At 42.2% G+C, this 14,496-nt stretch overlaps 1 protein-coding gene across 13 annotated transcripts in view; it reads left to right on the plus strand.

The window, feature by feature from the left end:
* The window catches only part of BCL11A (BCL11 transcription factor A), a 124,370-nt gene extending 111,951 nt beyond the window's left edge, over positions 1–12,419 (plus strand). For 5 of the 13 annotated variants that reach the window (XM_056813977.1, XM_056813976.1, XM_056813974.1 and 2 more), the window contains 2 exons: positions 1,768–3,772; positions 11,866–11,946. In XM_056813977.1, the coding sequence (XP_056669955.1) occupies positions 1,768–3,770 (2,003 nt within the window). In that variant the 3' untranslated portion in view covers positions 3,771–3,772; positions 11,866–11,946. Of the gene's footprint in view, positions 1–1,767; positions 6,984–11,865 lie in introns of those variants that run through there. The other 8 variants (XM_056813979.1, XM_056813981.1, XM_007476798.3 and 5 more) reach the window with 4 other exon arrangements.
* The last annotated feature ends 2,077 nt before the right edge of the window (positions 12,420–14,496 follow it).

Consider the following 14,496-nt stretch of genomic DNA (forward strand, 5'->3'; position numbering starts at 1 on the left):
ACAAGGTCAAGGCCAGGAGTCCATTATGTAGTCAAGCAAGTCTAGCAAGCCTGGCTTGTTTTGGAATACTGGTGTCTTTGGCTCCTGAGCAGAACTCACCAGCTTTTATTTCTGAATCATTAAATGGAGGGAATCATCAAACTGATTAATTTCTCATCCCCCTGCCTCACCCCAGCAGTAACTTATTTCTCTTTACTAGAATTTATTGAAAAAAATCCTAGCTGGTGATTTAATGAAAAATATTCTAGCCACTTGGTTAAGAAAAAAGGAGATAGATTTTCTTTAGTCATAATTTATATAACCTCCCACCCCCCCACCCCCCTTGGAAACCATCTCAAGACTTCTTTATCTTCCCACCCATCCAGCCATCTCCATTTGTCCCCTTTCGAATGTCACAATTAGGAGGTTGGCCATCTGATGATTTAGAGTTGGGTGGCTTCCTTGGAGCATTTTTGGTTACTTCTCAAAATAAACGAGAGTGAAATCAAGTTGGCTAGCTCTTTCCCAAAGTGGCATTTACCATTCTCGGGCTCTTTTCATCATGAGAGAAATAATGTGACTTAAGTAGGGCTTCTATCCAGACTGCTTGGCTACTGGCCAGCCAGTTGACTAGCTGAACTGTTTCTTTCTCAACTGGAGCTGAATCTCAGCTGAGGGCACACGAGTTGTATAATTTGGTTCATGTAGTTAGCCACTCAAAATAATGAGAAGGATAGTGTAACATTTCCCAGCTTGCTGCCTAGGATGGTACAGGCTGCTCTGCCTTCCACTTGGACTAGTATGCATTCCTTCATACATGTCCCAGGGAACTTTGGACATCCTGCCATTTTTCTCTGTTTTTTTTGGAGGTTCCCTTTACCCACAATGCCTAATAATAGGTGTAGCAATTGCATTTTTGAGGATTTTATGAGACCCCTTGGAAGAAATAACCACAGATACCTGGAGGATACAGAAAAAAGAAGTTTGGGAATCCCTGGCCTATGCTTTAATGCTCACACATGACCTAAACAAAGCATTATGAGATTGTTAGACTATATTAAACAGAATCTCTATTTAAATAATATCAGAAATTTACCCGTTTTGCCATGGCAAAAAATTTTTTTGAAGAATTTATTTATATATTTTCTAGGGTGTAGTGAATTGACTTCCTCTGTTTTTCCGCTGGATTTTAGAAATGATTGTCACTTTAGAGAAGTCATTGTTTCAAGGTGAAAGAATTGTTGAATTTAAGAGGCAGTAACGTCCTTATTGATCATCAAGTCCAACCCTGTCACTTAACAGGTGAAAGGAAACAGAGGCCAAGAGAGAGGGAGCAGCCTGTAGTGTAAAGAGAGCTGGACTTGGAGTCAGTAAGACCTGGGTTCAAATCCCACCTCGGACACTTACTAGCTGTGTGACCCCGGGCAAAGGCATTTCCACTTTTCTGGACCACAGTTTCCTTTTCTGTAAAAATGATGGGTCGGCCTCGATGTTTTCTAAGATCCATTCCAGCTTGAAATCTATGATTCTAGGATCTTCCTCTGAACCACCCAAAGAGAAAGTGCAGAATCCATAGGGAGGAACGTTAGGAAGATTCTTCAGATTACCTCTCTTTTAGTTTTAGGGTTTTAACCTCTTAGATAATGAGCGCGTAAAGGAAGGGGCGGGGCTGAAAAGGTTGGGGGTTCCGGAGGAGGAGGAGTGGGTGGTAGCGGAAACGGAAGTGCGTGATTGCTGATCCGTGCCCACGTGATTAAACCTTTCTGTACCTGTTGTATTATCTTGCAGGTAAAGATGAGCCCAGCAGCTACACATGTACAACTTGCAAACAGCCATTCACCAGTGCATGGTTTCTCTTGCAACACGCACAGAACACTCACGGATTAAGAATCTACTTAGAAAGCGAACACGGAAGCCCCCTGACCCCGCGGGTTGGTATCCCTTCAGGACTAGGTGCAGAGTGTTCCCAGCCTCCACTTCATGGGATTCATATTGCAGACAGTAACCCCTTTAACCTGCTAAGAATACCAGGATCGGTATCGAGAGAGGCTTCGGGTCTCGGCGAAGGGCGCTTTCCACCCACCCCCCCTTTGTTTAGTCCTCCACCGAGACATCATTTGGATCCCCATCGCATAGAGCGCCTAGGGGCGGAAGAAATGGCCCTGGCCACCCATCACCCGAGTGCCTTTGACAGGGTGTTGCGGTTGAATCCTATGGCTATGGAGCCTCCCGCTATGGATTTCTCTAGGAGACTTAGAGAGTTGGCAGGGAACACGTCTAGCCCACCGCTGTCCCCGAGCCGGCCCAGCCCTATGCAAAGGTTACTGCAGCCATTCCAGCCAGGTAGCAAGCCGCCCTTTCTAGCTACGCCCCCCCTCCCTCCTCTACAGTCTGCCCCTCCTCCCTCCCAGGCCCCAGTCAAGTCCAAGTCCTGTGAATTCTGCGGGAAGACGTTCAAATTCCAGAGCAACCTGGTAGTGCACCGGCGGAGCCACACGGGCGAGAAGCCCTACAAGTGCAACCTCTGCGACCACGCGTGCACCCAGGCCAGCAAGCTCAAGCGCCACATGAAGACCCACATGCACAAGTCGTCCCCCATGACGGTCAAGTCCGACGACGGCCTGTCCACCGCCAGCTCCCCTGAGCCCGGGACCAGCGACCTGGTGGGCAGCGCCAGCAGCGCCCTCAAGTCGGTGGTGGCCAAGTTCAAGAGCGAGAACGACCCCAATATGATCCCAGAGAACGGGGACGAGGAGGAAGAGGAGGACGACGAAGAAGAGGAAGAAGAGGAGGAAGAGGAGGAGGAGGACCTGACGGAGAGCGAGAGGGTGGACTACGGCTTTGGCCTCAGCCTGGAGGCGGCCCGCCACCATGAGAACAACTCCCGGGCTGGCGAGGAGAACCGCTCCATCCCCGACGTGATGCAGGGCATGGTGTTGAGCTCCATGCAGCACTTCAGCGAAGCTTTCCACCAGGTCCTGGGCGAGAAGCATAAGCGAGGCCACCTGTCTGAGTCTGAGGTACACAGGGACACTTGCGACGAAGACTCAGTCGCAGGCGAATCCGACCGCATAGACGATGGCACTGTCAACGGGCGCGGCTGCTCCCCGGGAGAGTCCGCCTCGGGGGGCTTGTCCAAAAAGCTGCTCCTGGGCAGCCCCAGCTCGCTGAGTCCGTTCTCCAAGCGCATTAAGCTCGAGAAGGAGTTCGACCTGCCTGCCACCGCGATGCCCAACACCGAAAACGTTTACTCCCAGTGGCTCGCCGGCTACGCCGCGTCCCGGCAGCTCAAAGACCCCTTTCTCAACTTCGGAGACTCCAGACAATCGCCTTTTGCTTCGTCCTCAGAGCACTCGTCGGAGAATGGCAGCTTGCGCTTCTCCACGCCCCCCGGGGAGATGGACGGAGGCATTTCGGGCCGCAGCGGCACGGGAAGCGGTGGGAGCACTCCGCATATTAGTGGCCCGGGCCCTGGCAGGCCCAGCTCAAAAGAGGGCAGACGCAGCGACACTTGTGAGTACTGTGGGAAAGTCTTCAAGAACTGTAGCAATCTCACTGTCCACAGGAGAAGCCACACGGGCGAAAGGCCTTATAAATGCGAGCTGTGCAACTATGCCTGTGCGCAGAGTAGCAAACTCACCAGGCACATGAAAACGCATGGCCAGGTGGGGAAGGACGTTTACAAATGTGAAATTTGTAAGATGCCTTTTAGCGTGTACAGTACCCTGGAGAAACACATGAAAAAATGGCACAGTGATCGAGTGTTGAATAATGATATAAAAACTGAATAGAGGTATATTCTTACCCTGCCCCCACCCACCCACCCAAACCTACCCCCACCTTTTTGCCCCTCCTTTTCCCCACCACCTGCAAACCCCCCCTCCCATCTCCAGTAGAATTTTTTCTAGTTCCTTGTGATTTAAAACAAACAAACAAAAAATAACGGAAGCTAAGAATATAAAGAAAAGTGCTTGTCACCAGCACACCTGTTTTTTTTCCTTTTTTTCCTTTTTTTCCTTTTTTTTTCCTTTATGTTCTCACCGTTTGAATGCATGATCTCTATCGGGGCAATACTATTGCATTTTACGCAAACTTTGAGCCTTTCTCTTGTGCAATAATTTACATGTTGTGTATGTTTTTTTTTTTTATTTTGACTTAGACAGCATGTATGGTATGTTATGGCTATTTTAAATTGTCCCTGATTAGTTGCTGGGCAAACATGTTGCTGTTTCCAGTTCCGTTCTAAGAGAGAGAGAGAGAGAAAAAAGAGAGAGAGAGAGAAAAAAAAGACCATGCTGCATAATTTCTGTAATACATATCATGTACAGTTTTGTTTTATAACGTGTGGAGGAAAAGACAGTCTTTGGATTAACCCTCTATGGACAGGATGGATAGCACTGAAAAAAAAATGCTGTATTAGCTAGATGTCTGTCTCTAAAGGGTTAAATATATCAATTGGATAGGGGAAAAAAGGCCTTGAATGGATAAATTAAGAGAAAAAAGATAAAAGCAAATTTGTACTATCATTTGGTTTTTAAAATATGAGTGCCTTGAATCTATTGAAACCATGTTGATGGTTCTTCCTACTTGTTATAAACTTGTAGCTTAATTCAACATTGGGTAAGGTGATAAATCTTTAGGACCTAGCATATGATTCTATATTGTATTTCTCACAACAATGGCTACCTAAAAATATGACCCAATATGTCCTAGTTAATCATCATTCTCCCTTTAGTTTAATTTAAAAAAAAAACAAAACTGATTATAGCAGTATAAAAGCTATTTTGCTCCTGGTGAGAGCTTAAAAGAAATGGGATTTTTTGCCCAAAGTTTTATTTTTTTTAATCAATGATTAAATTGAATGTGAAACGTGCAAAAGGCCCTGGAACATGATTAAATACACTAGTAAGGAAATTCATTTAATGAAGATATTTACTTTTAATAATATCTTTTATTGATTCTGGCACCAAAACAAATAAATCCAGACCCACTTGATTGTCAAGCTGACAATCAGATTATAAACTTTAAGACCTTGTGTACCCATATAAAAAAAGAGGCTGGCAATAAGATTTTACAGAGTGTAACAGATAGAAAAACAAAAAATAATTGTGATCATTAGCACAATGTGGTATTGTTTGCCATTTTAAACTAGAACAGGTGTATAAGCTAATATTGATACAATGATGATTAACTATGAACTCTTAAGACTTGCTTTTAAATGTGACATTCTAAAATAAAGAGAGAGAAAGAATTTTAAGAGTAGCAGTATGTATGTCTGTGCTCCCTAAAAGTTGTACTTCATTTCTTTTTCATACACTGTGTGCTATTTGTGTTAACATGGAACAGGATTCATTTTTTTTTTTATTAAGCTAGCATCTGCCCCAGTTGGTGTTCAAATAGCACTTGACTCTGCCTGTGATGTGTCTGTATCTTTTCTCTAATCAAAGATACAGAGGTTGAGTATAAAATAAGACTGCTCAGTTAGGACAATTAAGTGCACTGTACAATTTTCCCAGTTTACAGGTCTATACTTAAGGGAAAAGTTGCAAGAATGCTGAAAAAAAAATTGAACACAATCTCATTGATGAGCATTAAAAACAAACAAAAAAAACAAAAAAAACTTTGCCAGCCATTTACTTGACTAATGAGCTTACTTGGACGCAACATTGCAGCGCTGTGAATGGAAACAGAACACTTAACATAGAAATGAATGATTGCTTTCGCTTCTACAGTGCAAGGATTTTTTGTACAAAACTTTTTTAAATATAAATGTTAAGAAATTTTTTTAAAAAACACTTCATTATGTTTAGGGGGGAACTGCATTTAGGGTTCCATTGTCTTGGTGGTGTTACAAGACTTGTTATCCATTTAAAAATGGTAGTGGAAATTCTATGCCTTGGATATACACCGCTCTTCAGGTTGTATAAAACATACATTGGGGAAAGGTTTAAGATTATATAGTACTTAAATATAGGAAAATGCACACTCATGTTGATTCCTATGCTAAAACACATTTATGGTCTTTTTTCTGTATTTCTAGAATGGTATTTGAATTAAATGTTCACCTAGTGTTAGGCACTATAGTATTTATATTGAAGCTTGTATTTTTAATTGTTGCTTGTTCTCTTAAAAGGTATCAATGTACCTTTTTTGGTAGTGGAAAAAAAAAACACAGGCTGCCACAGTATATTTTTTTAATTTGGCAGGATAATATAGTGCAAATTATTTGTATGTTTCAAAAAAAAACAAAAAAAAAGACAAAAAAGTGTGACATTATACAGATAAGAAGCCATATAATGGCTGTTTGGGGAAAACCTGTTAGAATGTCACACGGATGGCTGTCACAGAGGGTTGTACATATCTTTTTTTTGTTCTTTTTTCCTGCTGCCATACTGTATGCAGTACTGCAAGCTAATAACGTTGGTTTGTTATGTAGTGTGCTTCTTGTCCCTTTCCTATCACCCTACATTCCAGCATTTTAACTTCATATGCAGTAAAAGAAAGAAAGAAAAAAGGAAAAAAAACAATGTTTTGCAGTTTTTTTCATTGCCAAAAACTAAATGGTGCTTTATATTTAGATTGGAAAGAATTTCATATGCAAAGCATATTAAAGAGAAAGCCCGCTTTAGTCAATACTTTTTTGTAAATGGCAATGCAGAATATTTTGTTATTGGCCTTTTCTATTCCTGTAATGAAAGCTGTTTGTCGTAACTTGAAATTTTATCTTTTACTATGGGAGTCACTATTTATTATTGCTTATGTGCCCTGTTCAAAACAGAGGCACTTAATTTGATCTTTTATTTTTCTTTGTTTTTATTTTTTTTTATTTGGATGACCAAAGGTCATTACAACCTGGCTTTTTATTGTATTTGTTTTCTGGTCTTTGTTAAGTTCTATTGGAAAAACCACTGTCTGTGTTTTTTTGGCAGTTGTCTGCATTAACCTGTTCATACACCCATTTTGTCCCTTTATTGAAAAAATAAAAAAAAAATTAAAGTACACAATGTAAGCTTCTTGTGTCCTCATTTGACACACTCTGTAAATTACTTTCAGGAAAATAACAGGTTTTAGGAGAAGGCCAGTCAGTCTTTTTCAGGATTCTTTCTGTGGGCATTTTGACGTGTGTGTTGCATCCTAAAGAAACCTAGAAGTAACCATATTAGGATAGACATCTCAATCCAGGGAAATAATTTTGAGGCTTTACAATTCTAGAATAATTTTCAAGAGCAAAGAAGACCCCTCCCTCCCCCCCAGTGTGGATATTGAAGCTTTCCCCCTACCCTGCTGTAGCAATAGAGCCATTCAGGAATAAACTTACATCTTTCCCTGTAATGGCATTGTCCACATGGCATTCTTTTGGGATTTTTTTTTTTGGTCTTTTATATGAAAGAGACTTTTCCTCCTGCCCCATCTGGAGCACATGGGACAAAAGAAAAGAATGAATCCTCCTTCAGTTTCCTCGATAGTCCCTCTGTCAAACCAAAACTAACTTCCTCCCCTTCCTCCCCATCTTTCTCCACCGCCCCCAGCCAAGACCCTAACAATGGCAACAGGTGAACTCCAGATTTTCAGCCTGTGCTGCACACTGAGAGTAGTGTGACATGTTTTGTCAAGGCAGCCACCGATGGTGTGCGGGCATGCACAGCCTCTGATTTTACGAGATGCATGGTGTGTTGCACTGTGAATCTGAGATCAGACGAACCGGCCCTAAAACTCTACAGACCTGTTTATGGTGTTTCACTAGCTGACAGCAAATGGAAGGTGGGAACTCCCCTTCACTTATCTTTTGAACAACCAACAGGTTTATGAAATATTGTGCATACATTTGTCTTAAAAATTCTGTAATCGAGTTAAGGTCTTTTTTTCTTTTTCTTTTTTTAACCCCTTCTTAGAGGTCTGTGCATGTTGTCAGTTTTTACAAATATTGCATGTTGCAACATCTTTTTTGCTTTATTAAAACACATTCCTTCCGTGATACTGTCTTGCTGTTCCTACTGTAACTGGATGGATATGACATTGTTTTTATTTTTGTACAATCAAAGCCAGAGCTGTTCTGTTGTCTTCTTGTGGTGGTGGTCATTGTTGCCCGGGTAGCTTAGCCCACGGGGGCCTTTTTCAGAGGTGGCACTCTTCCTAGGGATGGAAATCAGATGGATCTTAGGGAAGAAAATCTTGACCTTTAGGATAGAGGGAGGGGATTCTTCCCTCAGCCTGTTTTAAGAGATGTTTCTCTCTGTCCCTTTTGAGGGGTGAGCACTAGAGGGTTTGGGGGATGAGGATGGGGAAGGGGTATTAGGCAAGATGTACGTATGGTTGGTTATTAGTGTGGAAGAGATTGGAAGATGAAAAGGGGGAGGAAGGGGAGAGAACAGATGGATTCAAAATGAGCTTGGTAACTGTCAGAAAACCAGGGCTCAGGAACGATGTTGGTGCTTTAGGGAAGGCGGTCTCGGACATGAACACAGTTTCTGGACCAGGCAGAAATCATAACCAATGCTTTGCTCTTTGGGGACTTCATGACTTGAGCTCTACCACTATTAAATGTCCATAAAGTCTGTATATCCCTGTTATTCTTTTAATAGGGAGCTGTTACTGCAGCTGAGCAGGTTTTTATATATTGGATTCATTTGAACTTCTCCATGTATAATGTTTTAGTGTAATTAGGTTTGCATTCTGATATATAGTATTGAGTTAATGTAATACCACATGTATGTATTTATAATTCAAATTCAGAATTTCTAAATCATGGTGTGTGTGTGGGGGTGATGATTCACCCTCTGATGAATGAGAAATTGTGTTTGATTTAAGCCTTTACAAGGCTAAATAAATCTAGTGGGAGGCATGACAGCTTCTTCAGTTCACCTAGTCTCCTGACTTGCTGAAGCCCTCTTTTAAGAGATTATTTCTGAAGCTGCCCCAATACTAGATGCATCAAGGATTAGTCAACAAGAACATAACTTACAAGTGATATAGGTTAGATTCCCAAGTGCTAAGCAAATATCTTAATGCAAACTTATATACATTTTCTAACAATGTAATGAATGCATGGTGTTTAAAATCAAGAACATTTAAAGGTGATTTTTTTTTTAGAGTTTTTTAGAAATCTGAAATAGACAAGTGATAGCCCTGGGAGAACTTTACAAGCCAGTGTGGCCTAACAAACCTGACCTTCCAACATCCTCTCTTCCCCCACCAACCTTGCTATTTATCTCCACTTAAATAGATATTTAAATGAATAGGAATATTTGGGATTCTGAGATTGCGGTACAAAGACTTTTGTTAAAATTTCCATTGCTCCTCTGATTTTAATCCAGCATTTTTTTAAGGGCATGCTTTCCATGCCCCCTAAAAGACATCTAATATCCTCTGAATTTTAAGGCTTAAAAAAGGGACTGAAAGCGACATGAAGTCCTTTAACCTCAGAGGTTCTAAACTTTAAAGGCTTGTAAAAAGTGATACGAGTATATGGCCTTTAAGTTCTCTTTGCAGTCTCAGGAAATGTGAAATTTTTGAGGTTATCCGAGAAGAACAAATGTGTGTCATTGTTTGTGTGGCTATTTTTTCCCCAAAATGTGTGTTATACTTATATAAAGCTTGAAGTGAGAAAAGAAAGGGAAGTAGGACCATTTGGATACAGCCTGAAATAGAGAAGCACGGAGGTAGAATGGCTCATCCATAGACAAAAGTCTACTAAGAAGAGCCAGGATTTTTCAGGCCTTCCTGGAAAGAAGTTGGATGGCTTCAACCTACGTAACTTCAAGCATTAGATAGTCAGAGAGTAAGTGAGGGGAATAGATTATTTCAGTTGCCTTTAAACATCATCTATATAATTTAAAAATTATTTACAATAAGTATGTTGTAAGTGTGTATCCATTATGGTTATACTATTGTTTCTGAGTCTGAAATATTCAAAAGTGGATCCATACCATTCTACTTTGGCCAACCTCTTTAAAAAAAATTAAAAGTTAGTGGAAACTTTGCCAGTGTGAGAAGATTGATAGTCTTCTCCAAACTTTTTTTTTTGGGGGGGGGGTAGGGGTTGTTGTTGCTTTTAAAAAGTTTTTAACTTTAAAAATATAAGCTACTTAGCAAAATTTCCTTAGTGGCTTTCGAGGCCCTTGCAGATTGCCCAATGAAGAATAAATGGATCTGTTTCCAAAGAAATGGACTCCTCGGGCCACAGGGCTCGAATTTGGGAGGATGTGCCTGCATCCCAGGGTTTCCTAGAGTTAGCTGCCAATTGTATACTTGGATTATTGGGTGTGCTTGCTTGATGTTCTGGGCACTCATTAGCCTGCTGTTTCATTTGCTAAAAACACACGGTGGTTGAATCAGCCTTTAGGGGGTGGGGCTTCTCCTTCTGTGTATTTCACAGTGTTCTCCATGGTCCTAGGATGCAATTGATTTTTTCCTTCCCTCATGGGGCAGGGCAGAGCTAAAAGTTCAGAGCTCTGGGGCTGTTGTGTGGAAGTGTGTAGCCTTGCCCAAGCCAACTCCATGGTGGATCCATTCTGTAAAAATGACAAAGAGTTTCCTGTGGGAAGTATAAAAAGAAACGTGCGAAGTAGTTCTTCCACAGGAAAAGCAAAAATCAGCTGAAAATAGGGATTTCCGTAAAATTCTTTCATTTGAAGTAGGGCCTTGCTCTAATCGGACAGGGAAAGCGCTATGAAATAAACTTGGAAATAGTTGAGTGCTCCAACTGAAACTGTACTTGGATGTCCAGTGAGGGCTGTCAAATAACTGGCACAGGGGGCAAGAGAGGGGACATCCTGGTCCTCAGGAGAGCCACTGCCAGTGTCCGGCAGGGAGACCTGGGAATCCTGTGTTAAAAAAAGAGGTGTTCTCATGGTGGGATCCTGGTCCTTGCTTGGACACGGCAGGCCCCCGGCCCGGTCCCTGTGGTTCAGCGAGGGGGAGACACACACAAGAGCAGCTGAGTGCTAGACCCTGGGCCTCCAGCGCCAAGTCAGGGGAGAAGAGGCCCCAAGCCCCTGCCTCGGGTCACCATGGCAACGAGGCCTGGAATACCACAGTGGTGGTCTTCCTCAGCACATCCGGACTCCCAGGCCTGCAGCTTCAAGTCAATGTACACAGGAGGGGAAGAAAACGAGGAAGAAAATAACCGTTCCCTTCTTCCCTTCCCCTCTCTCTTCAACAACACTTCTTTCTCCCTTCCTTCCTCCCCCCCTACCCCAACCCCAAAATTGAACTGCACTTTTCCAAAGAAACTACAGGCAGGTTTGGGGGTAACCTTTTTGGGGTTCTGGTTTTCTCTGCAGAGATTCGCCCGACTCTTGTAAATCTTTGGCTGCTTTGATGTTGAACTTGATGACATTCCATGTTTATGTTGTGCTGCTTTACATTGATTTTTATTTTTGTTGTTTTGTTTTGTTTTGTTTTGTTTTTTTTTTCCTCCCCTTTACTCTCCTTTCCTTCTTCCCTTCTCCTCCAATCAAAAAAAAAAAAAAAGAAAAGAAAAGAAAGAATGGGGTACATATGACTTGTCTCGTTTACTTGCATTTTTTTCACTGGAGGTGGGGGGTGAATTTTGGGGGGCTAGGGGGTGGGGAGGATGTCTCCTTCCATATGTGTCCTGAAGGGTTTATCATAGGAGTGTGGTGTGATATGAAAGGGAGAGCCTCAGTCCTGGGGAGGAGAGAGTGGGTGGGGAGCTACCTTTTTTGGGGGGGAAAGTGACCAGAGACCAGAAAGTTGTGGGGCCTGGGTTTGGATTCAGTGTCTGGGACTCCAGTAGCTCAGGTCTGTGGCTGATTCAAGTTAATTGGAGGAAAAAAAAAAGACTAGGAAGAGAATGAAATGTCACTGGGCCAAGTTACACCTGTATTTTTTTTCCCCCCTCTCTGTCCCCCATCCTCTTTCTAGGTTCTTCACACACCCCCATTCGGCGTAGTGCCCAGAGAGCTCAAGATGTGTGGCAGTTTTCGGATGGAAGCTCGAGAGCCCTTAAATTCTGAGAAAATTTGATGCCCTCCCCCCCACCCCCCACCCAAGGCAGGGTGGGATGTCCTGCCGCCCAGCCGACATCAGAGCGTGGTCCGTCATCCTGCTAGTTTGTGATGTTTTCTGACAGTAGCCTCCAAGAAGCCGTCGTGTGAAGACAGAGTCCTGCGGAGTCCTTCCCATTTGGGCCTGCAGTGCCATTTTATTTATATTTTTTAATAAAAAAAAAACAAAAAAAACAAAAACAGAAACAAAAAAAACCCAGAATCGCATTGGAACAGTGAATCAGTCCCATGTTACAGGGCCCGTTGGCCGTCACCATCTTTGAGTGACTCCCAAGCCCTCTTGAAACCAGCCAATTTAATTACCTGTACTGTGGAAAAGAGCATGAGTCCCCCAACCCATTGTTTCTATACATTCTACGTTGTCTTTTAAAACTTGTGCTTAACATTGACACAATAAATGTTGGAGCTTTAGGTTCTGCTTGCTTGTTCTTTAATTTTTAATGCTTACAAGACAATGCAGCTGGTTATGACTTTGTATTGCCATATCCATTTGCTACAGATAACCACTGGGTGGGTAGGGGGACTGGGAGTCTGCGGTGGGGGGAGGTGAGGAAGGCAAAAGAGGTTAACATCCACAAAATGGCATAAATTTTCAAGGAGAATCAAAATGCAAAGCTCTAGGACTAAATCATAGGGATATCATAATTAATGTAGTAATAGTGTTGCTGTTTATTAATGCTGAAGTGTGGTTTTCCTAACTGTCTGACTTATAATTTGCATACCATTAAATAATACATAATGTGGCATACTACATTTCTGGTTTTCAAATGTACGCTTTCCGTGGGCACCATATAGGGTCTGGATTTCTCTTTTAATCTACTGCAAAAAAGCTAAAATCACTGGGTAGGACTATGGCAAAGCCAAGAGAAAATGATAAACATCTTTAGTTGCTTATTAAATAGACTCATTTTGGACCTTCAAACCCTTAGTAAATATAATTTATATTTAAAAAGAAAAACAACAAACCTTGTGCTAATTTCAGGGAATTTGGGGCATTATCCTGGGAGGGATGGTGGGCTATAATAAAGGAAGGAATTCTCACATTTCACAACTAGAGATAAAGCTTCCCCCCCCATAAAGTTGTATCATAAATGAAGAAGCTCTACAGAATCAGTCAAAATATATTCCATTCCAATTAATCCAAAAAAGCCTTTGCCCAATAGATGAGGGGTGGCAGGGTGGGGCGGGATGGAAAGGGGATGTGGGCAGGGTGGTTTCCATTGCCTGGGTCTCCAGGTGAAGATCAGAAATAATACATTAAGACATATAAATAATAGAATCACATGTATTCTATTTCTATATTGCCTGGATATGTAAGGGGGTGGGGTGGGACTAAGATCACCCACTTACCCTCTGGCCAGATTATTCAGATTAGTGAAATCAGTAGTGGAATAATTGACATCAAGAGTTTTCTTGCTTAGTCATCATAAATGATAAATTTTATTTGTATATAATTCATTCCCATATATTATCTCATTCCATCAGCGGAACAACCTTTTGATAGATAAGATAGGGCAGATGTCCCCAAATAGATAAAGAAACTTGGACTGGGACTTATTCAAGCTCACACAGAAAATAGTGGAATGATGGAGTCATGATTGGAACCTGGGTCTTTCTCACAGTCTGTTATATTTGTCATTTTACCATCACAGCTTACTATTACCTATAGAAGTGGCTTTCTCTAAGGACTCTCATATCTATATATAGGGGCATACAGATATATGCACAAATACACATTTCTACATGCATATATTGAATAGAAATGTATATACATTGTACACACACACATAGTCACTGTATCTCATACCCAGGAGAATGTATCTCTCCCTCCCCCCTTCTCTCTCTCTCTCTCTCTCTCTCTCTCTCTCTCTCTCTCTCTCTCTCTCTCTCTCTCTCTCTCTCTTTCTCTCTCTCTCCTTCTCCCTCTCTCTTTTCCTCCCTCCACCTCTCCATCTCTCTTTTCCATTTCTCTCTCTCCATCTCTCATCTATCTTTGTCTCTCCTCCCTCTCCCTCCATCTCTCTCTCCTCTCTCCATCCATCTCTCCCTCCATCTCTCTCTCTCATTCTCTCCCCTTCTCCCTCTTTCTCGCTCTTCCTCCCTCTACCTCTCTCCCTCCATCTCTCTCTTCCTCCATTTCTTTCCCTCCATCTCTCATATTTGTCTTTGTCTCTCCTTCTCCCTCTCCCTCCATCTCTCTTTCCCTCCCTCCATCTCTCTCTCCTCTTTCCATCCATTTCTCCCTCCATCTCTCTCTCTCTCTGTGTATATACATATATATACGTGTGTGTGTGTGTGTGTGTGTGTAAACTCACAGTGCCTATATACATATATACTGTGTGTGTAAATGTGCACACATACTCCTGGGTATTAGATGTGACTCAATGTATTTATTTTTCTCTATAAAAAGCACAGGAAGTGATATCTCCAGAGAGAGCCTAGGGCAAGGTCTTCCTCCCTTGCCTCACCAGTAGTTGGTTTTCCCATG

Source organism: Monodelphis domestica, chromosome 1 (assembly GCF_027887165.1).
Source record: "Monodelphis domestica isolate mMonDom1 chromosome 1, mMonDom1.pri, whole genome shotgun sequence".
Taxonomy (NCBI): Eukaryota; Metazoa; Chordata; class Mammalia; order Didelphimorphia; family Didelphidae; genus Monodelphis; species Monodelphis domestica.